The sequence below is a fragment of the Ostrinia furnacalis genome, unplaced genomic scaffold (genome assembly GCF_004193835.3).
Source record: "Ostrinia furnacalis isolate ACB-3 unplaced genomic scaffold, ASM419383v2 OfSCF1848, whole genome shotgun sequence".
Lineage (NCBI taxonomy): Eukaryota > Metazoa > Arthropoda > Insecta > Lepidoptera > Crambidae > Ostrinia > Ostrinia furnacalis.
This window is the reverse complement of record NW_021132087.1, coordinates 212,499-233,833: the sequence shown is the minus strand read 5'-3', so window position 1 is coordinate 233,833 and position 21,335 is coordinate 212,499. Positions and strand designations below refer to the sequence as shown.

The following is a 21,335-nucleotide window of genomic DNA, read 5'->3' as shown; positions in this document are numbered from 1 at the left end:
ACTAAATTAAAGAAAAATAAACTTATTCTAGGTAACTAAAATCTAGTCTTAGACATTCGCATGCTATTATAATAAATTAAGTGTCTCTTAAAAGAAAATATTAAAACATTATCCGGGCTAAAGATGATCCATAGGTCTAGCGAGCTTATGCCCGTTTTCACCATTAATCCCTAATTTTTAAGTGACCCCTATGAAAACAATATTCCTGTTAAGTGTTACCTTAAGGGTCACTTATAAATTAGGAATTAATGGTGACGGGCATTAGTCATTTGTAATAGTGAAAAGTTATATCAATGGCCGCCACCCTCAAAAGTGATCACCAAAGGTTTCCCTTGCGCATCATCATACCTATCATTATTTTGGCAATCGTACATAATAGTAACCCCAAATATCAGTATTCCAAAGCATATCCCGCTTATAAACAATCCGGCGAGTATGCTAGCACTGTAATACGGGCCACAGTTGACTGAACTCCCGAATCCTTTGTTGTCGTCAGACCCAGCGCCGCTGCCACTGCCCGCGTCGGGATCTGAGGATAAAAATCTAAATATACAGGGTGTTAGGTAAATGGGTATATGAGCCGACACTAGCCCATGTTAACATATACATATACATAATATAGTCAATAATTTTTTAAATGTTCATACAAAATAAAATTTATAAAATCAGATTTGTATGAAAATTAAAATAATTAAAATGATGATATCAATTTTCTGACTTCACCATACCATTTATATGCATAATACTATGTTAACATGGGCTAGTGTCGGCTCATATAACCATTTACCTAACACCCTGTATAAAAGGAGAAACTGACTCACTGACATATCAACGCACAGCATAAACGGCTAAACGTAGGCACTTGAAATTTGGAAGGGACGTAGCTTAGGTACCGTAGAGGTGCACTAAGAAAGGAATTCCCGAAATTCCCACGGGAACGGGAATTAGCGGGAAAATCCTTTTGTATGAAAAATCTAAACCATTAATGTAATAAACGTCGCGTTAAGACCCGTGCCTTACCTACTATTTTAGTTAAAATCAAAAATATTTTATTTAATTTGGACCACTGGTGGCGCTTATGAACGTCAAATACAGTAAAAAAAGGTAGCCCATGGAGCATTTTAGCTTCGCACACTTGGCTAGGTAGGCTTGCACAAACGATGCTTGCTTAATTGAAGCAGCAAATCGAATGCACAGGGTTGAATAGCTCTGTGATTGGTTCTATGTCACCATGTGCGTCCACGCGCACTGTGCGACCTCATAGTAATGTTTGTGAATACGGGCTTTAGTGTAGCTGACATCATCAACATACCCTCGGTGGTCGTGATGTCTTCAGTTCCGCTCCGCTGGATATTTCGCTTCTTTAGTGGCTGTATCTAAAAAAACAAATTACCTATTAAAGTCCGGTTGACGAGCACGTAGAATTTCGTCCAATGACCCCAAGCAATATAATTACGCGCGAGCGATATGGATGGGTATATCGCTCGCGCGTAATTATATTGCTATCGCGACTTTGCGATGGGCAGCCGCAGTGAGTGTGCGAGCGCGACAGCAATATAATTACGCGCAAGCGATATGGATGGGTAGCTTGGGGTAATTGGACGAAATTCTACGTGCTCGGCGACCGGACTTTACTTAAATAGATTGGGGGGCCGCGTAAATACACTCGGAGTCAAATAAATCGCAACTCTCGCGAGCACTTTCAACGTATGCATCCCCACTTCCCACAAGGGATAGGTTTTTACCCCAAAAATGTGTCTTTCATCTACCCATTTGGGTTATTAGTAGTTTCGCACGGATGTATATCGCATGCGAATCGACTCTTTCGAGAACTAGTAGTATGAGATTACTAGTTCTCGGCGGAACGCCTACTAAAAAAAAATGTTATTGAAAGGGGACGTTTCGCACATTCGTTCGAACGAATTTCATGCGAAACTACTACTAACCCACCCATTTCCGTATTCTCTCTCGCTCTGATCAATTGGTGATTCTTTGCGATAGAACGAGACATGATAGCTAGAACTGTGTACGGACCACAGTACCTGGTACTCCGAGATGGTGACAGAGCTCCCGTCCCGAGTGTTCACGAGCACTAAGGGCTCCCCGCAGTAGTAAGCCCAGTTCCACCTCGCTCCTACTCCCATGTCAGTTCGGCCGACTTCCTCACCCCCCTCTAGGAGAGCCACGTTCTCTGGTGGGAGGATAGATAGGTTTGTTTATCTCAAACTCAGCTGTAAGTTTTCCTAAGAAAGGCCGTATACAGAAATAAAGCTGGAAACTTGTCAGCGCTGGTAAGCGCTTAAGTTTCCAGCTTTCTTTCTGTATACGGACAAATGCAAAATAAAATAAAGCAGGACGGATCTTTCAAACAAAGTATAAGTTTTGATATTGTCATTTTCAAGGCCACAATTAAATGGAAAACACATAAAACTCAAGCTGTACGTGTTAAAGCGCCATAAAAAGCCTATTTTTGCATAAAATCTGACTTACTATGACTTNTGACTTTTATTACACCACAATACACACTTAAGGCAATTTCGATTACGTGCGTCATTGCTAATAAAATTTTAGTAGGCGTTTTTTATGGCGGAAAACTACTTTGTAAGTATGAATGAAGCATATTTAAAAAAAGATATGAGTTGGAATTACTGATTATTGATTTCAACATTAGGAAATTGACTTACCAAGCAGCCAACCCTTGTCCTTGAAACTAAAATTGAATTCTAACTCAAAATCAGTGTACGCCATCTTGGTAGACAGTGACTCGAGGGTCCACGTCTCCTCTGCCACCATTGGGATCTGGTTGAAGGTGGCTCGTCGCGTTTGTGTAGCTGCGTACACTCCTAGCATGAGAACAAGTTAGTTAATTGAATGTCAATTGGCTTGCGTCTATTACAAAATAGTAGGCTTTGAAAGAGCGAAGAAAAATGTTTATTTGAATAAAACAATACAAATTAACTTAAAAACAAACAAAAAAAGTTGCATCAAATTGGGATATGCTGAATTTGGGCCCTTTATTTATTCGTAGCACAGCACGTTGTACTTTCAGACGGCAATGGCTGTTTATTTAAGTGCACACGAACCATGGCGAAATCGTGGCTGCCAAAATCCAAGTCATTGCCACAAAAAAGAAAAAGTGTTGCGACTTTAGTTCTTACAGTTTCAAGATATAAGAAGAAGTAGGTAGTAGGGGCCAATTTTGAAACTAACCGTCTCTCACTAATTTTGAACTAACCGACAAACCGAAAAAGCGCGCCGTCCGTCACCACCATCACTCCTGGGTCCCTAGTAACCGCAATCGGTGAAATCGGCACGAACTCTATCTTTTCCACTTCAACAGGGTTCATTTTTCCAGTATAAAAAGCCACCACGGCACCCGGTGCTAACTGACGAACGACGAAGTACACCTCCCTCATAATCAAGTCGTGGCGTCTTAGTACCTCTGCTCTTGTCTCATTTTTGCCGTCTTGGAAGAAAATATAAAAATATTTAAAGTGTCCATCAAACATCTGCAACTTCGTGCCCGAGTTCAGATAAAAAACATTGAATTGCTGCGGCTGGAATATCTGATTGAGAAGTTTAAATGGTTCTATGACTCCAGGGAAGAATTTCACTTTGTTTTCCAGCATGTCCTGGTGAAGATGGTGGTAGGGAGTCCCTAGTTTGTCTTTTATAGTAATGTCTTCAACGCTGAACTGGTCTTCCACGAAGATTATGACCACTTCGCTCCTTTTTATAGCGTCATGGATTATATCGGCGAAGTAGGCAGTGCTTATTTTGGAAAATGGATTTGCTTCGACTGTCAAATGTGACATCACACCACCGTAGTCCATGAGGAAGACTGGAATGATGTCTTTGTCAGCATTTGCACATTGGAAGGCCAGGAGGAATATAAATATTGAACGCATAATTTCGGTGGCCGGTGGTTAACTGTCGATAATAAATGGAAAATAATATTTTTTCTTCTTCTTCTTTTATTATGGCAACTTTCACCATTTTATAGATGACCCACGCTGAACTGTCCCGCCAAACTCAATGACAGGGGGGCGCTACCATCGTTCAACTATATGGTTTCCAACATGGCAAAAATCGGAACTAGCGATTCGGTATTGACGGTGGCGCCCCACTGTCAATGTCATGCACAGGACAGTTCAGTATTTTGGAACTATACGTTGACTTTTGACAGAATATGCCAATATGAATATTTTCTTCTGTAAAGAAGATGAGTTTACAGAAGAAGATAAAAAGGTGATATTGATATTAAATTGTAAAAAATAATCTTCTTTTTAATTTTATCTGAAAGATAGTTAGATAAGTTATAGGTTAGATCATCTAAGAGCAATTAGCTCCATTTTAAGTCAATAGTTTAAATTATTATGATGAGCCGCTCATCATTATTTTATTCAAAACGAACAAACTTTTTGCTACTTCAACCTACTTGAGGTGGTTTCGTGATTTAACGCCATCTATTAATAAGTACGCGCAACAAACTAGTTCTTTTTATTGGCTGCCAAGGCCAAGGCTTTTGCATGCCAGTGTGCTAATGGTAGTTTATTAAAAAAACATGTTTTTTTTTTAATTGTTCAATCGCAATAAAGCGTTTTGTAATGTTTTTTAAGCTTTTTGATCTATGATTTATATGAAAAATGCCTTTTTAGATTACATTTTCCCTTCATTTTCTAAAATAAGTCTTCCCTATATTAGTAGTTTATTTTGAACAAAAATTGGCAACATTGGAACCATAGACAACCGTCAAACTAATCATATGATCACTTTTCACATGACCAATGGTCACTCGTCATAGCGTAATTTTCATCTATTTTTTCACAATTTTGGACTGAAAACTTACTTTTTAGTTCGTAAGCGTTCAATACTGTAGTTTATCCGAAATGGCGTGCAGCCGTCTAGTGTTCGTCACGTTAGTTTTAAGCGTAGTGAGCAGTTTTGCCGTGAAAGTGCCTGTATTCCTGTGGAAAAATGATAANTATGGAAAGATAAAAACGAAGTTTCCATCAAATCCAACCCTCTCAGAGATGTTTCTAGCCATAAATTCGACAGCATTGTCAAGAATGAGCTTCAGGACAACCCGTTCATGGTAGTATTCATCGAGGAGACTCTGTCTGTTGAAGATTTTTCGCGTAAAAACGACGAGGGCGAGACCTCTTTTCCGTACTTGGAATCAAAGATCGGAGACGCGACTTACCTGCCATCAGTCGAAAATCCCTTGAAGGTTTTGAACAAGGCATCCATTCCTGAAGAGACTGACCATGTCAAATTGACTGAGAATGGTTTATCCGCTGACATTTCAGGTGAAAACGACAAGTTTTTGTTCATCAACTTGAAAGATGCTAAAGAAAATGAGCCCAGAGATGTGTTGCTCCGCAGGCACAATGACTTCATCGAAGACATGGTCTCGAAGCTGCAGAAGCGTTACAACTCGGTCGTGGCCGTGTACACCGCTCACTACCCATCGTGGACCACTACTCATTCTCGTGTCCGTCGCCAGGCTACCAACGAAACTGAGGTCCACGGACACGACTACACTTTGAACGGTCTCCGTCTGTACGTGCAAGCGATTGAATTCGGAGCTAAAAACACAACCGGCAGTCTGAGCGATTTGGTCAGCAATTCGTCTACCTTCAACACAACTGAGTTGAGCACTACAATGGAGTTCAAGGAGGCTACGTTGACTTTAAGCTTCAGGATGCAGGGTGGCTATTGGTTCTTTGGTAAGGCCTTCCTTGGTTATTGAATTGAAATAATAATTATTTCAGGAATTCTATATCGGAAAATCCTTCTTCTTCTTCCTCATTCCCTCACTGATGAAGATCGCGACCACAGATAGTGATCCTCCACAGACTGCGGTCATAAGCTGTGTGGACCGCACGATGCAAACTCCCGCCCACCGTCCTCCTCACCGCGTCTGACCATCTCGTCGGTGCCCTGCCCCTGGAAAATCCTTAGGGGAGGCTTTTGTCCAGCAGTGGATGTCATTCGGCTGAAACTAACAATCAGTTGTTGGATCTTATTGGAATGGCCTGGTGAACATTGATAAATTGGTATTCGAAATTCGTACTTTATGTGTAAAAAATAATTAGGAACTGTCCATGATCTGCTATGTCCCAATCATATCACTTGGCAACAAGCCACTAACTTATACCTATTAACCTACTTAGGGAGTCACTTGATTATTGTGCCTCTTGGCATAGGCCTCCTCCAACATTTTCCATTGGGTTTTGTCTTTCAACTTTTTGTTTTAGATTGTCCTCCCCTTTCTTTATTGGCATCCTTGACTATGTTTGCTATCTCTAGCGTATCAGTTAAATAACTAGTGCTTAACTCAATCAGTCTCTGAGGTATGGGAGGGACACGAGAGGAGTGACTTAACATTGCCAATTGTCATATTATGAAGAGCATAAAAATCTGAAGCATATTTGAAGTTTCGCTTAACATGTCGACTCATTTCTTTTAATTTTGTGTCGTAACTTATTTTACTCCCACTTTACAGAGACTGTGACCTTCTCACAAGACGGCTCGGAGCACGAGTTGACGGCCACCAGCGAAGTGTATGCTCTTGATGGATTCTCATACCGCTGCGGGGACCGTATCACCTTTGCGTCTACCAATCAGACCGAATACAACGTCACCTTCATCGACATGAAGGTAGGTTGACATTTTTTTATCTATACTAATATTATAAAGCTGAAGAGTTTGTTTGTTTACTTGAACGCGCTAATCTCCGAAACTACTGGTCCGATTTGAAAAATTCTTTCAGTGTTAGATAGCCCAGTTATCGAGGAAGACTATAGGCTATACAACATCACGCTACGATCAGTAGGAGCAGAGCAACAATGAAAAATGTTGCGAAAACGGGGTTTCAAGCGTACGAAGTCGCGGGCACAGCTAGTCTATCCCAACTTCCCAACTAATATTATAAATGCGAAAGTAACTCTGTCTGTCTGTCTGTCTGTCTGTCTGTCTGTCTGTCTGTCTGTTACGCTTTCCCGCTTAAACCTCGCAACCGATTTTGATGAAATTTGGCATAGAGATAGTTTGAGTCCCGGGAAAGAACATAGGATAGTTTTTATCCCGGTTTTTGAAACAGGGACGCGCGCGATAAAGTTTTTCTGTGACAGACAAAATTCCACGCGGGCGAAGCCGCGGGCGGAAAGCTAGTGTATCTATAAAAGGGAAAGGTACTACAAGTGCTAGGAGTCTCAAATTGTGCATGGGGGTTCCTTTTAGAACGTAACGTTAACGTTTGTAGGTGTAGTTTCTGAGATTTCGTGATTGATCAGTGAGGGTTAGCTTTTGTACATTTGATTGCACAATCCCAACTAATATTATAAATGCGAAAGTAACTCTGTCTGTCTGTTACGCTTTCCCGCTTAAACCTCGCAACCGATTTTGATGAAATTTGGCATAGAGATAGTTTGAGTCCCGGGAAAGAACATAGGATAGTTTTTATCCCGGTTTTTGAAACAGGGACGCGCGCGATAAAGTTTTTCTGTGACAGACAAAATTCCACGCGGGCGAAGCCGCGGGCGGAAAGCTAGTTTACTGATAGTTTCGTTAGCTCCTCATACTAAGCTAAATTATTATGCTTGTGTTATGAGTGAGCTCACCATAATAGTCAAGCGGGCGGGGTTCGAACCCGCGTTCCTCGGGTATCGAATCGGCAAGTCTGACTATTTAAATGTTCGGCTATCGTGGCTTCAAATATTGATAACTACCATACCACTTTCCCATACAAACTTCGATAGATGACTGATAACTTTGCATGGGAAGGCAATTTCTTTGTCATCGCCTGCTTGATTTTGAATGTCCGCAATGACATAAGAAAGTAACAAAAAAATCATAAGACTCATTTATTTTTGAAGTGGGCTTTTAAACAGCACTTTTACACATCCTAGCATTAACCCTATCACTGTTTAGGGACAATAAATGGGCCAGTGCTGAGAAGAAGCAGCGCAAGAAAATAATTTATGGATAGCGTCTTATAATTAAAAAAACCAACAATGCAAGAGTTTAATTAAAATAAACAAAAACAATATTCTTTACAGGTCCAACCCTTCTTCAAGACCCTGAATGCATCGGCGATGGAATTCGGCGATGCTTTCAACTGCGTTGGTTTCTTCTCCGTACCCATCTGGTCTGGTCTCTTCGTAGTCTTCATCCTTCTCTCCATCACCTTCTACGGAATCATGATGATGATGGACATCAGAACCATGGACCGGTTTGATGACCCTAAGGGCAAGACCATCACAATCAACGCCTCTGAATAAGAACGTAGAACTACTACAAGTCTGCTCGACTGTAACATGAAATCGATTTTCATCGGTGAGTTCAGTCCAGCGTCTGTAGACTCAGTCAGTAGAAATGGTCAACCGCTATTTATTTTACATTAAATCTGACCGTTTTGACACTGAATCGTATGAGTCACATATTTATTTCGAAGAATGAAAGTTTTCAAAATTGTAACGTCACTCGCTGTGAAATAAGTAATGTACGGTGAATTCAAATCTTTTTTAAAATAAATATGTGACTCATCAAGTATGTATATTAGAATAGTCTTACCCTAAATTGGTATCTATAATTCTGGATTACGAAGAATTAGTAAAAATAACAACCGAGTGTTCACGATCAACGTAGACTTGCAAAATGGTCACCATCGGATTGAAACATTGTAAGAGCTCAAATAATTCCAAATATACTTCGTTTAAATGTAATATTATATACAATTGAGTATTGTAATAGATGTATAATAAAATGGTGCCTGATTTCACTATTACATAGACAATATCTTGTTAAATTTGTTAAGTGTGCACAGTAGGCGAGCTTAGCCGGGCTAAATATATAGAATAATATATAACGTTAAATGTATGGTCAAATTGTAACTATGATATGCTAGGATGACCGATTTTCTTGAATATTGATTTCGAATTAAAACTCAGGATTTGAGCAAAAAATTATGGAACGTCTCGAGTCAAAACAACAAAATGAACACAAAATATTTGATGAAGGTATTTATAAAGTGACAACGGCTGACGACTTCGTACGCGTGTGCCCCGTTTTACCCCCTTAGGGGTGGTTTCGTAAAATCCGTTCTTAGCGGATGTCTATACCTTATAAGGAACCTACCTGACTAATTTCAAGTTTGTAGGTATTCGTTTCTGAGATTTCGTGATAAATCAGTGAGTGGTGATTATGAGATTCAGAATACCTAAAATACAATTTCAATATTCAAGAAATCGGTATAATAAGTATATTTTTGAATTTAAATGCTGTTGCTATTGTATAATGTGCTTGTAGAATTGAGAAATAGTTACTACCGAATATGTGCCTACATAAAGATTTGTGGGTTAAATGTATTTATAAAAACTTGGGAAGTGCATACATGTTTCTATACGATTGAAAATGAATAAAGATGCAATTTCGTTTACGCGATAAACGCGGCGTTTGTAAAGACAGTTTGCACTTTCTTTAAGTTCGTTTAGGACGCTTCAATATAATTCATGGGCCTTATTCAAGTCTGATTAATACAGATTTTATTTCATAAATAACAACGATTCCAATAATACAGAGCTTCGTGTTAAATCGCGTAGTTTTAAAAAATGATTAATAAAATAATGGAAATGAGAGTCCCTCCATTTTAGTGCCAATTTCATAATGTAGGTCATTCCAGAAGGTCGGTTTATAAAATAAAATGTAACTTTAAATGGTGAAACTATTTAATATTAAGAGTAATTCTGTATTTAAGTGACCTTGCAGCGTGAACGTAAAAGCCATTCTGTAGTCTGGTCTGCGAGCACGTAGAATTTTGTCCAATGACCCCAAGCTACCCATCCTTTTCTCTCCCGCGTAATTATGTTGCTGTCGCGCTCGCACACTGCGGGTGCGACTGTGCGACGGGCACCCGCAGTGTGCGAGCGCGACAGCAATATAATTACGCGCGAGCGATAAGGATGGGTAGCTAGGGGTCATTGGACAAAATTCTACGTGCTCACAGACCGGGCTTTAGTATGGATGTATATTTAAATAATAAAATATACTAATTGTATGCAGATGTTTAACTTAATGTAAGCAAAGATCCGTTACTTGAAATATAATATTTCTATCGTTGGTTTATTTTGATGCTCCACAAAATGTATGTTAGCGTTTTTTTAGTCGCGCGTGTAAAAAACCGCGGCGTTTCCCGCGTAGAATAAGCAGCGTAATGCAATCATGTTTTTTTCGATTTATTTTCATGTAAATATCACTTTTTCTGTCATTTTATTTCGGCATTTCTTAGTATTTTTGTTGTTCTTTTGAAGAGTATTAAATTGTGAGACCAGACTTTTTTGTTTTTATTTTATTTTTAACTATTATTTCTTACTAAAACATTTTTTAAAACGCCTTTTTGACTGTGGGATAGAGAGAGAGAAATCCTTTCAAATTAAATAGGAATGGTTCTTTTGACGCGTTTTTAAACACGAAATTCAAATTCAAATAAAGGATTTTTGAACAGGCTGCGCTATTTAGCGTATGATAACTCCACATTTCTTCAAGTAATTCTTATACAGGGTGTGCAAGAAAACAGCTTTCCTTTGAACTTCATTATAAAATAATAAATTGTTGATGTAGACTGGTTGAAAGAAAAAGCGTTTACTTGGTACTTAAGTATTTTTCGAAGCTTTACTGTACTTTCACCACTTCATTTTAAAATAATTTAACTTTTTACTGGTGAAAAACTTTTCAAAATTCATTCCTAACTTCCTTTTCAATCTCAAGACAGATTCGTATTTTGTAAAATTAATGACCTCCTTTGTTTCATTACATTCTAATTACGAATTGGACCAATAGCGAATTTTCCCAATAGCGAATTGGCCCAATAGCGAATTCGACCAATCGCGAATTAGCTCAATGGCGAATTGCACCAATCGCGAAATCAAAATCAAAATCGCGCCTAAACGCTACCTAGACTTGTTTTAATTAATGCTGGATCTTGTTACACTCTGTATTTACTTAATTACAAAACAACAATAGCTATGTTTAGAAATATTAATCAGTACTACACTGTTTGCTGTTCCTACGTTTTATACTGTCGTTGAATTAAGTATTTATGTATTTCTGTTACATAAACAATAATATTAGAAATAAAGCTTGCATAAAATATTATTGCACATGACTTTACATTTTCCTTATTTTAACAGGTTTTTATTTAATTAATACCCTATACTTTGTTCACGAGGAAACGGGACTATTCTCACCGCTGCAACTCCTGTGTAGCCAGGATCTACAGCTTGACCGCCGATAAAAACCCAACCAGTGAAGGTCAAGTTTGTCCCAGGGGAAAGTTAAACTGTCATTGGACCCGCAACGAAATTAATCAGAAGAACATAGGAGTTCGAAGTTAAGGTTCGACTTCCCTCCATTGCAAAGCCGAACAACGACGATCTGGTAAAGGTTGCGGGAAGAGCCTGGATGCGGGCAGCGCAGGACCGTCTATTGTGGAAAACCTTGGGGGAGGCCTAAGTCCAGCGGTGGACGTCATTTGGCTGAAACAAACGAACGAAGGTTGTGTTGTCAAAGTTTTGGCCACTTTGGTTGATGTCACGAACACTTGACTCTGACTATACCTACATAATTCAAAGAAAAAAGACAAAACTATTATTTCGTGGACCGAAGAAAGTATAGAAGCCTTTGAAAAAAGTAAACAAAATCTTTAATTTTATTTTTAAGAAAGGGGGATGTATTGTAGCGGGCATTAGCGAGATTACTCATACGTATTCCTAATATGTAAAGCGTTATACAAAACTGTTTGAGATCTTATGTGACAAGTCAGTGTCTAATAAATCATCATCTATAGTGTACGTTTCTTTTATCTTCTTATGGACCCTCATACACGCACAAATAGAGTAGACACCAAACCTACGTAGAGTTATTTTCGTACTGTAATACTAATATTATTTCTGGTAGAAATGCTCACACCGACTAAACAGGACAAACAAGTGACCAGTGACACATTTCTACCTCAGTTTTCCTCATTAGGTTACCTTATTTTAATTTACCTTCCTTGTGATTTACTTTATAATTTTGTTCCTAATTAATAGGATCGAAACACATAGCTACAACTCGAGGTAACTGCGCACCTGAATGCGAATTCCTCGCACTCACCCGCACACCTCCCCGCTTTCGTCCCGTGCGTACCAGAGCGATGTGACGTCACGACCGCCAGGTGCGCAGTTAACTTGACCGGTTTGAATTTATAGGTTTTAGTCAACGATTGTACCTAGAATAATAAATTCTCATCGTTATTATTTTTTATAGAATTGACTAGGGTAACCTAATCGTTAAAGTTTTAAGGTTAAGATGTTTTATTAATTTTTCGATGATGAATTCAGGGATTAATAAGTTACTACTTACCTAATTATTTTTGTGTTTTTCTCATCAGAATTTGTGCTTTGGTTTTATTTTATTAGAATTCGAATGGTGTTTCCCAAATAATAAAGGAAANTTTTCCGATTTTTCGGTTTCCGATTAACCGGTTTTGCATTCCCTAAGCGGGTGTTATTTCTAAGACGGCCGTTCCTGATCGTGCGGCGTCCTCGACCGCTCCCTGCTCCCCATCAGCCACGGCTTCTTCAGCGCGCAGCATAACCTCGCCGACGTTTGAAAACTGGTCTGCGCAGCTCGGACCCGCCAAAGGCTGGTCATCGCAGCTCTGGTCCGCAGGAAGCTGATGCTCGGAGTCCTGAGGTGCAGCTTGAGGCTGACCCTCACCAGGTTGGTTCACCCATGTTCGCTTCCATGGTTATCATCCGTTGCTGTCAGCAGAGGCCATATTTGCATGCCAACACTACGCCTTGGGTATTAAAAACCCGCGGCATCTGCCTGGACAGAGCCAGAAACTGATAAGAGGCCGTATTTGCATGTCAAAATCAACACTACGCATCAGGTATTAAAAACCATCAACGTCTGCCTAGACAGAGCCAGAAACTGACAGAGGCCGTATTTGCATGTCAAAATCAACACTACGCATCAGGTATTAAAAACCATCAACGTCTGCCTGGACAAAGCCAGAAACTGACAGAGGCCGTATTTGCATGTCAAAATAAACACTACGCATCAGGTATTAAAAACCATCAACGTCTGCCTGGACAAAGNTGGCAATGTAAGCGATTCTTCTTCTCTCTGGCCACCCGGCACATGTATTGTAACAGCACCGTAATTTTTATTTTATAATCGTCAAGTAAGAGTGGAGTAAACTCGTTCACAGGTTTTCTGGACTTTTAATTCGGGCCCTTTCAAGATCCCTATAAAATAAGTTAAATAAAAGAAAAGTTATAAAAATAAAGTTTTATTCACAATATTAATAATAAATTACGTAATTCTTAGCTCTAATGACTCAAGTCCGTTATGGGTTTTCCTTACAGATTTACCTACTTATTAAAGTTGTTATGCTAAAAATGCTATATGAATCACAATAACAAACATGATTACAGTTTAAAAATCCTAAACGAAAGGTCGCGGACCACGGTCAAATCATCTACTTGAGACTAACAAATTATAGGTATTTGGGATTTTGAAAATGTTCATAAATATTTGTTATTTAGGTAAAATACTCGGACAAAACTTAATAAGGCGCCAATTTTCTTAAATTTAAACTAATTAATCGAAAACGGTTTTTAGTCGCTCGGTGGACAACAGACGTCTATGGTGCCAGGGCAGGAGCTGAAAAGAAAAGCTATCATTAGTAATATCAAAACAGACGTACGAGTATGTGTTGTCCGCATGTGCGTTATTATAATATATCGACAAAACACGCTTTACGTGTAAAGCCGCATAGGCGTTATATCGGCGAAACACGCTTTACGTGTGAGACCGCTTGGCATTATGTCGCCAAAACACGCTTTACGTGTGAGGCCGCTTGGTATTATGTCGCCAAAACATGCTTTACGTGTGAGGTCGCATAGGCATTACGTCGGCAAAACACGCTTTACGTGTGAGGCCGCTTGGCATTATGTCGCCAACACACGCTTTACGTGTGAAGCCGCATAGGCGTTATATCGACAAAACACGCTTTACGTGTGAAGCNAACTCTCCCCTATACATAGAAAACACCCAGTCCAATACAAACAAATATGTTCATGCACACAAATGTTTGTACTGTGCGGGAATCGAACCCGCTACCTCCGGAATAGTTGTCCGTTTCGAACCACTACACCAAACGGCCGAATAAGTTACTACCTAATTATTTTTGTGTTTTTCTCATCAGAATTTGTGCTTTGGTTTTATTTTATTAGAATTCGAATGGTGTTTCCCAAATAATAAAGGAAATAAGTTAAATAATATAAAAATAAAGTTTTATTCACAATATTAATAATAAATTACGTAATTCTTAGCTCTAATGACTCAAGTCCGTTATGGGTTTTCCTTACAGATTTACCTACTTATTATTAAAGTTGTTATGCTATGCTAAAAATGCTATAATATGAATCACAATCACAAACATGATTACAGTTTAAAAATCCTAAACGAAAGGTCGCGGACCACGGTCAAATCATCTACTTGAGACAAACAAATTATATTTGGGATTTTGAAAATGTTCATAAATATTTGTTATTTAGGTAAAATACTCGGACAAAACTTAATACGGCGCCAATTTTCACAAATTTTAACTTAACTAATTAATCGAAAACGGTTTTTAGTCACTCGGTGGACAACAGACGTCTAAGGTGCCAGGGCAGGAGCTGAAAAGAAAAGTTATCATTAGTAAACTAAATGTAGTGAACTAATCTTTCTGCATAAGATTGTCAACTCGCTCATCGACTCCCCTCCTATACTATCATCCCTCAATTTCAATACCGTATACAGATCTCGAAGGTATCATCACCCTAAGCTTTTTTCTCTTCATGTTTTCCGTAACAATAGGTACATCATTCTACAACCCAGTCGTCAGAATGTGCCGCCTTTACAATGACACCGTACTGGCCCTACCGGACATCGACATTTTTACGTCTAGTCCAAATGCCTTTCGAAGGAGTATCGCTACCATTTTTAATTAACAATCTTATCTTATTTTCCTCTTTCACTATTCTCACTCTCACACACATAATATTATATTAATTAACATCTTAATTTTCTGTAAAACGTAAAATGTAAACTGAGTTTTTGAAGTTTTGATGTAACATTCATTATTAACCTATATATACTTTATAGGATGCATGTTGTTAGGTTACAATTTAGTCCATAAGCTTACGTGCTATATAATTTGTGAAACCTTAATTGTAATCTGTTTTGCGTCTTTAATAAATAAATAAATAAATTAATATCAAAACAGATGACGGTATGTGTTGTCCGCATAGGCGTTAGGTCGGCAAAACACACTTTACGTGTAAAGCCGCATAGGCGTTATATCGGCAAAACACGCTTTACGTGTGAAGCCGCATAGGCCTTACGTCGGTAAAACACGCTTTACGTGTGAGGCCGCTTGGCATTATGTCTTCAAAACACGCTTTACGTGTAAAGCCGCATAGGCGTTATATCGGCAAAACACGCTTTACGTGTGAAGCCGCATAGGCGTTATGTCGGCTAAACACGCTTTACGTGTGAGGCCGCTTGGCATTATGTCGGCAAAACACGCTTTACGTGTGAAGCCGCATAGGCGTTATGTCGCCAAAACACGCTTTACGTGTGAGGCCGCTTGGCATTATGTCGCCAAAACACGCTTTTCGTGTGAGGCCGCTTGGCATTATGTCGGCAAAACACGCTTTACGTGTGAGGCCGCTTGGCCGTATAGAGAATTATGATAACACGTAAACGTGAGAAGCCGCACAGTAGGCGTTGCGATCGAAAAAACACACCCGTATATTGTGTTTTCAGCAGATTTTTTATTTTTTTGATGGGACGTGCGCTGGTAGCTTGAGGAGCTTTTCCAGCTTCACCGGGCAGAGTGGCGAGTACAGAAGGTACTCTAGCCGTTTGGCGATCGTCGGTGAGCGTGACGACGAGGCCGAGTGTGGGCTTCGCGAAGAATAAAGAATAGAAATAGATATGATCGTACCTTGCTTGGTCAAGGCTGATGCCAGTCAAATTCCCATTGCACAGGTAATACGGTACACAGCGTCCTTTGGTAGTTCCTAAGTCGCATGAATTATCTGAAACAAAGATTTTTCATTTAACGGTTGTATTTAAAACAATTTTTTTAAAACTTGAAATTATAATTTTTTATTTAGAGGAAAAAAAAAAGATAACTTATTAGTTTTTCTTAGATGGGAATAGAAAGAACCCACGACCTTGCAGGATAATTTAATAAGTGGAGAACGCCACTGAGCCTGTCTTCGACCCATTGCGACTTCCTTCGCCAAAGACTCCAGGAGAGGAGATTTGTAAAACCATATTAAATATTTTTGATACTTACGAGTATGTAATTCTGATAATTCTGTAAGTTACTTAGGTACCTAGGTACGACGAGAGTAACTCCCGTGTTCACAAACATTACTATGAGGTCTCACAGTGCGCGTGGACGCACAGGGTGACACACGAACCAATCTCAGAGCTCTATTCAACGCTGTGCGTTCGATTTGCTGCTTCACTTAAGCAAGCATCGTTTGTGAATACGGGCGATAAACTTTATGTGTAAGGTGGCTTAACGATTTTTTAAAGGGCGGTTTCAATTTCGAGCGCCAATTTTCCCCCCAATTTTTATATTAAAAAAAAATTTCTTACCGTCTTTTGAAGGCGCTTGCCTTTTCACCCTTTCTTCAGCAATTTGAGGCACCTCCGTATTCACCACGTCTACCGTTTCTTCAGGATTTGAAGGCACCTCAGTATTCACCACGTCTGCCGCTTCTTCAGGATTTGAAGGCACCTCAGTATTCACCGCTTCTATCGCTTCTTCAGGATTTGAAGGCAGCTCAGTATTCACAGCTTCTATCGCTTCTTCAGGATTTGAAGGCAGCTCAGTATTCACCCTTTCTTCAGGATTTGGAGGCATTTCAACATTCACGCTTTCTTCTTCAGGATTTGAAGGCATCTCAGCATTCATGTCTCTCGCTTCTTCAGAATTCTTGTAGATCATATTAACGGTCATGTCTGGACCGTAGATGTCTAGCAACATGGCGTCCAAGTCTTGTGCCATTGCCGAGGCGAAACACAAAAGTGTTACTGTCAATTTGAACATCTGAAAAAAAAATGAAAATTGTCATCATAAAAAAAATTATTTATTTATTTATTTATTTAAGGATAGTACACAGCACAATATCAATCTGTATCTAATAACAATGTTTTTTAGTAGATTTTGTAGGCCAATTATGACAATCCAACATTAAACATTTCTATATACCTTCTCGAGTGACAACCATTATGAATTTAAATATCCTACTGAAGGGAAGCTAAAACATTAATATAATTTAAACAATGATCCATCACACACTGCACCATGCATACCACAATTTCTTTTTTATTTTTTTTTATTTTTTTTTTTGGCATCCATAATGGCTGTATCGTGCGCTGCCAACCTAGTCTTGCTCACACATAAAGACCATTGCATCATTATCTATCGCAAAATGTTCATTGCATCACTTTAGACACAAAGAAAAAAAAACTCATTTATATGTAGGTATAATGCAAGTAAGTAGTGGTTGCAGCGTGGGACGTCCACCCACAAGGTGGACCGACGACATCTTAAAGGTAGCTGGGAAGCGCTGGACGCAGGCCGCTACCAATCGATCAACATGGAAAGCATTGGGGGAGGCCTATGTTCAGTAGTGGACGCGTGGCTGAAATGATGATGATGATGATGAAGTAGGCTTTTAAAAGGCACTTTTAGACGTCCCAGTGCTGAGAACTTTCTTAACTTCCGAAGTAATAACTTTTTGGGTGAGAAGAAGCAGCGCAAGATACTCACTCACTATTGTCAGCACAAAAAATAATTAATGAATGTAAAAAAAGAGTCAAAACTGCTACTCTACCCATGACGCTTCTACTTTCGCGCCAAGAAGTCAAAGGCGGGAAAGTCAAAATCAAAAATATTTTATTACATTTAGACCACAAGTGGCACTTATGAACTTCAAAATATAGTAAATAAAAAAAAGGTAGCCCTTTAAGGGGCATTTTACATGTCTCCATAACTTTTGGGCCTTTGCACTTTAGTGCCTAAACCAAGTATAGATGACCCACGCTGAACTGTCCCGCCAAACTCAATGACAGGGGGGCGCTACCATCGTTCAACTATATGGTTTCCAACATGGCAAAAATCTGAAACAGCGATCCGGTATTGACGGTGGCGCCCCACTGTCAATGTCATCGACAGGACAGTCCAGTATTTTGGAACTATAGTGCCAGATTTGTTTTTCTAAAGTGACAGATTTGGTTTTTTCTGAATTATTAGCTATAGATGACCCACGCTGAACTGTCCCACCAAACTCAATGACAGGGGGGCGCTACCATCGTTCAACTATATGGTTTCCAACATGGCAAAAATCGGAACCAGCGATCCGGTATTGACGGTGGCGCCCCACTGTCAATGTCATCGATAGGACAGTTCAGTATTTTGGAACTATAAATAATGTTGTGGAACTTGTATAAAAATAATTTTAATATTGTAAGACTATTGTGTGAAATAGAACCATAGCACTTTTGAAAAAATCTTACATTATTTTAAAAATGCATAATTATAATTTTGTTCTCAAGTAAGTGACAATATTATGTTTTTATTGAGAAATAAAGAATCTTTAAACCTTATAAATTACTAAGTAATTTATTACCTACATAGCTAGTTAATAAATGTTAGTTATTATTACGCACCAACACTATTGAATATTATTAACAATTTACCTTAATTCTATTTAATATGTCGAACCGAGAGACCTCCAAGCTTGGCTTCACAAACTTATATGAAGTACTAATGTTATCCTCGTGACATTTAAATAATATTATTAAAAGCTGGGACCGTCCAACTTGTAGAATTGTATTGAATATTAATTGGTCGTGAATCACTATCAGGGTTACCGCGTGGGAAATACGCAAAGTACCTTATTAATTCTGCCTAGAGATAATTTATTGGAATGTTTATCTTATTAATTAAAAAAATTGCATGAGATGATCATCAACGAGATGATGACTTTCAGACGCAAATAATACTTGAATAAGTTAGGGATGCTATGGATATCTGTAACCGTAACCGAAACTATTGGATATCTGAAATAAAAAAATATCCGTAACCGAAACCGATTCATAAGTTTCGGATAGTTTCGGTCGGATAAAGGCGGAGTCTAAATCTTAGTAATATTATTCTAATATCCGTAACCGTATCCATAACCGAAACTTCATATCCATAACATCCCTGCAGGGCCGCGCCGCCCCTGTGTGCGATGTGTGCGGCGCACACAGGCGCCAAGACAATAGGGGCGCCGCGCCGCTACTGCCACCTATTTTTTTTTAAATGGAGTATCGATAAGTAAGTAGGTACAGTATGCGCAACATAAGCCTTGTACACAACAAAACAAATATTATGCTTATTAAACAAGTCTCTCAATATTTATATGTTTATTATGATTCAAGTGTATGGTTTCATTTTTACGCTTAGGCTTAGATTAATAAAACCTAAGCGCATAGGGTTTTAGTTTACATTACTTACGAGCTCAACGTAAAACGCCGCCGTTTCTTTTGAACCTCAAATAAAGTATAGTTATTTTGAACCGTAGAGGCGCCGAGTGTGTAATACAATATTTTTATGACTATGAGTGAGTTTATGAACATAACCCGATGCGACNGTTCCTGGTCAGGCTATAAGTACTGTAAAATTGGAGAACATTTATTTTAGTCAAAATTAACAATTAAAATATTCGTTAAAAATTTAAATTCGTTTTTTTATGACGATTCATTAGAAAAGAGGCGCTTCATAGGTTCCGCACACAGGCGCTGGCGGCGGTTGGCGCGGCCCTGCATCCCTGGTAGCTTAAAAAATATGAAAAACGTTATACGTGCCTAGACAATTTGAGGGTTTCCCTTGATTTCCCTAGGATCCTATCATCAGACCCTGACTTGGTAACAATGGGACCATCTCGGGAGTACACTTACCCTATCGAACAAAAAAATATTTGGAAATCGGTTCATAAATTAACGGTGTTCTGTGCGGTAACATCTTCGGTTAACCTCCTCCTTTTTTAAGTTGGTTAAAAATTACACTTATAATTACGCTAATTCAAATTTATAATACGAGCACATGGCGACAACCCTACTGTAAGTAACCTGCATGGTATGTTTATGGTATAAGGAAGGATACCGGTTTTTGTTACAAGGAAGACTTAGAGTATTGAATTTTGGAAAAACATTTCGTAAAATCATTTGACGGCATTAGTACAATCACCCTAACGAAATGTTAAAAATTGCAAAAATAAAACGTTTGAAACCTTTTTATACTGGCACTGAATAAAAAAAGAGGGAAAATTGACATCAGACTTCTTTCTTTGTAAGCTGGCAGGGAAGAAAAAACAAAAAAGGAGAAAATTTGCGACACGTGTTTTGTTTTTCTTTTTTTATAACTAAATTAATAAAAAATGTTTGCTTTAGATGTGAAATCAATTTCCTTTAAATCAAAACTGGTTTTCTAGCTTATACCTACCTATAATAAAGCATCTACAATTCTATATTAATAATCCCCTGAAGGGGAGTTTTCATCATCATTATCACTTCAGCCACAGGACGTCCAATGCTGAACATAGGCCTCCCCCAAATAATTTCCATATTGGCCGGTTGGTAGCGGCCTGCATCCAGCGCCTTCCTGCTCGGTCCACCTTGTGGGTGGACGTCCCACGCTGCGTTTTCCGGTAACGTGAAATCAACTTCCTTTAAAATAAATCAAAACTGGTTTTCTAGCTTATAATAAAGCATCTACATTAATAATCCCCTGAAGGGGATTTTTCATCATCATTATCACTTCAGCCACAGGACGTCCACTGCTGAACATAGGCCTCCCCCAATGACTTCCACATTGCCCGGTTGGTAGCGGCCTGCATCCAGCGCCTTCCTGCTACCTTTATGAGGTCGTTTGTGCACCTTGTGGGTAAACTGATGGTCTATTCTATTTGCTTTGCTATAAACGCCTCTATGGACCAACTATGATGATGATGATTTGATAGAAATAGATGGATAGGGCATTGGCTAACTTTTTTCTATAAATTTTCATGGGGAGAAATGCTAAAGTTTTTGGTACGTTTTTTAATAGAGGATAAATACCTAGATTGATTTGAAACAGAATTAAAATAAAACATTTTTAAGGCATTGAATTGATTTAATTATGATAAAAAGATTAAAATGTAAATGTCGAGTAGGTATGTCTTATTCTAACG

At 38.8% G+C, this 21,335-nt stretch overlaps 3 protein-coding genes across 3 annotated transcripts; 1 reads left to right on the top strand and 2 right to left on the bottom strand.

Moving 5' to 3' along the window:
• Positions 1-33: 33 nt before the first annotated feature.
• LOC114353857 (uncharacterized) lies at positions 34-3,923 on the bottom strand. The gene is made up of 5 exons (XM_028305982.1): positions 3,236-3,923; positions 2,685-2,843; positions 2,043-2,191; positions 1,313-1,376; positions 34-529 (listed from the first exon to the last, which is right to left on the bottom strand). Exons 1-5 carry the CDS (start codon positions 3,906-3,908, stop codon positions 291-293), a joined length of 1,284 nt encoding a protein of 427 aa, XP_028161783.1. The 5' UTR covers positions 3,909-3,923; the 3' UTR covers positions 34-290.
• An 845-nt stretch (positions 3,924-4,768) lies between these two features.
• Positions 4,769-9,693, top strand: VhaAC45 (Vacuolar H[+] ATPase AC45 accessory subunit). The gene is given in 4 exon segments (XM_028305969.1): positions 4,769-5,006; positions 5,009-5,729; positions 6,509-6,663; positions 8,064-9,693. Coding segments are annotated over 4 exon segments (1,215 nt in total). The 5' UTR covers positions 4,769-4,889; the 3' UTR covers positions 8,286-9,693.
• A 3,457-nt stretch (positions 9,694-13,150) lies between these two features.
• LOC114353864 (thioredoxin domain-containing protein 2-like) lies at positions 13,151-18,835 on the bottom strand. The gene is made up of 4 exons (XM_028305991.1): positions 18,820-18,835; positions 16,711-17,164; positions 16,046-16,139; positions 13,151-13,713 (listed from the first exon to the last, which is right to left on the bottom strand). The coding sequence occupies exons 2-4, from the start codon at positions 17,162-17,164 to the stop codon at positions 13,668-13,670; spliced, it is 594 nt and encodes a 197-aa protein (XP_028161792.1). The 5' UTR covers positions 18,820-18,835; the 3' UTR covers positions 13,151-13,667.
• Between the last annotated feature and the right edge of the window lie 2,500 nt (positions 18,836-21,335).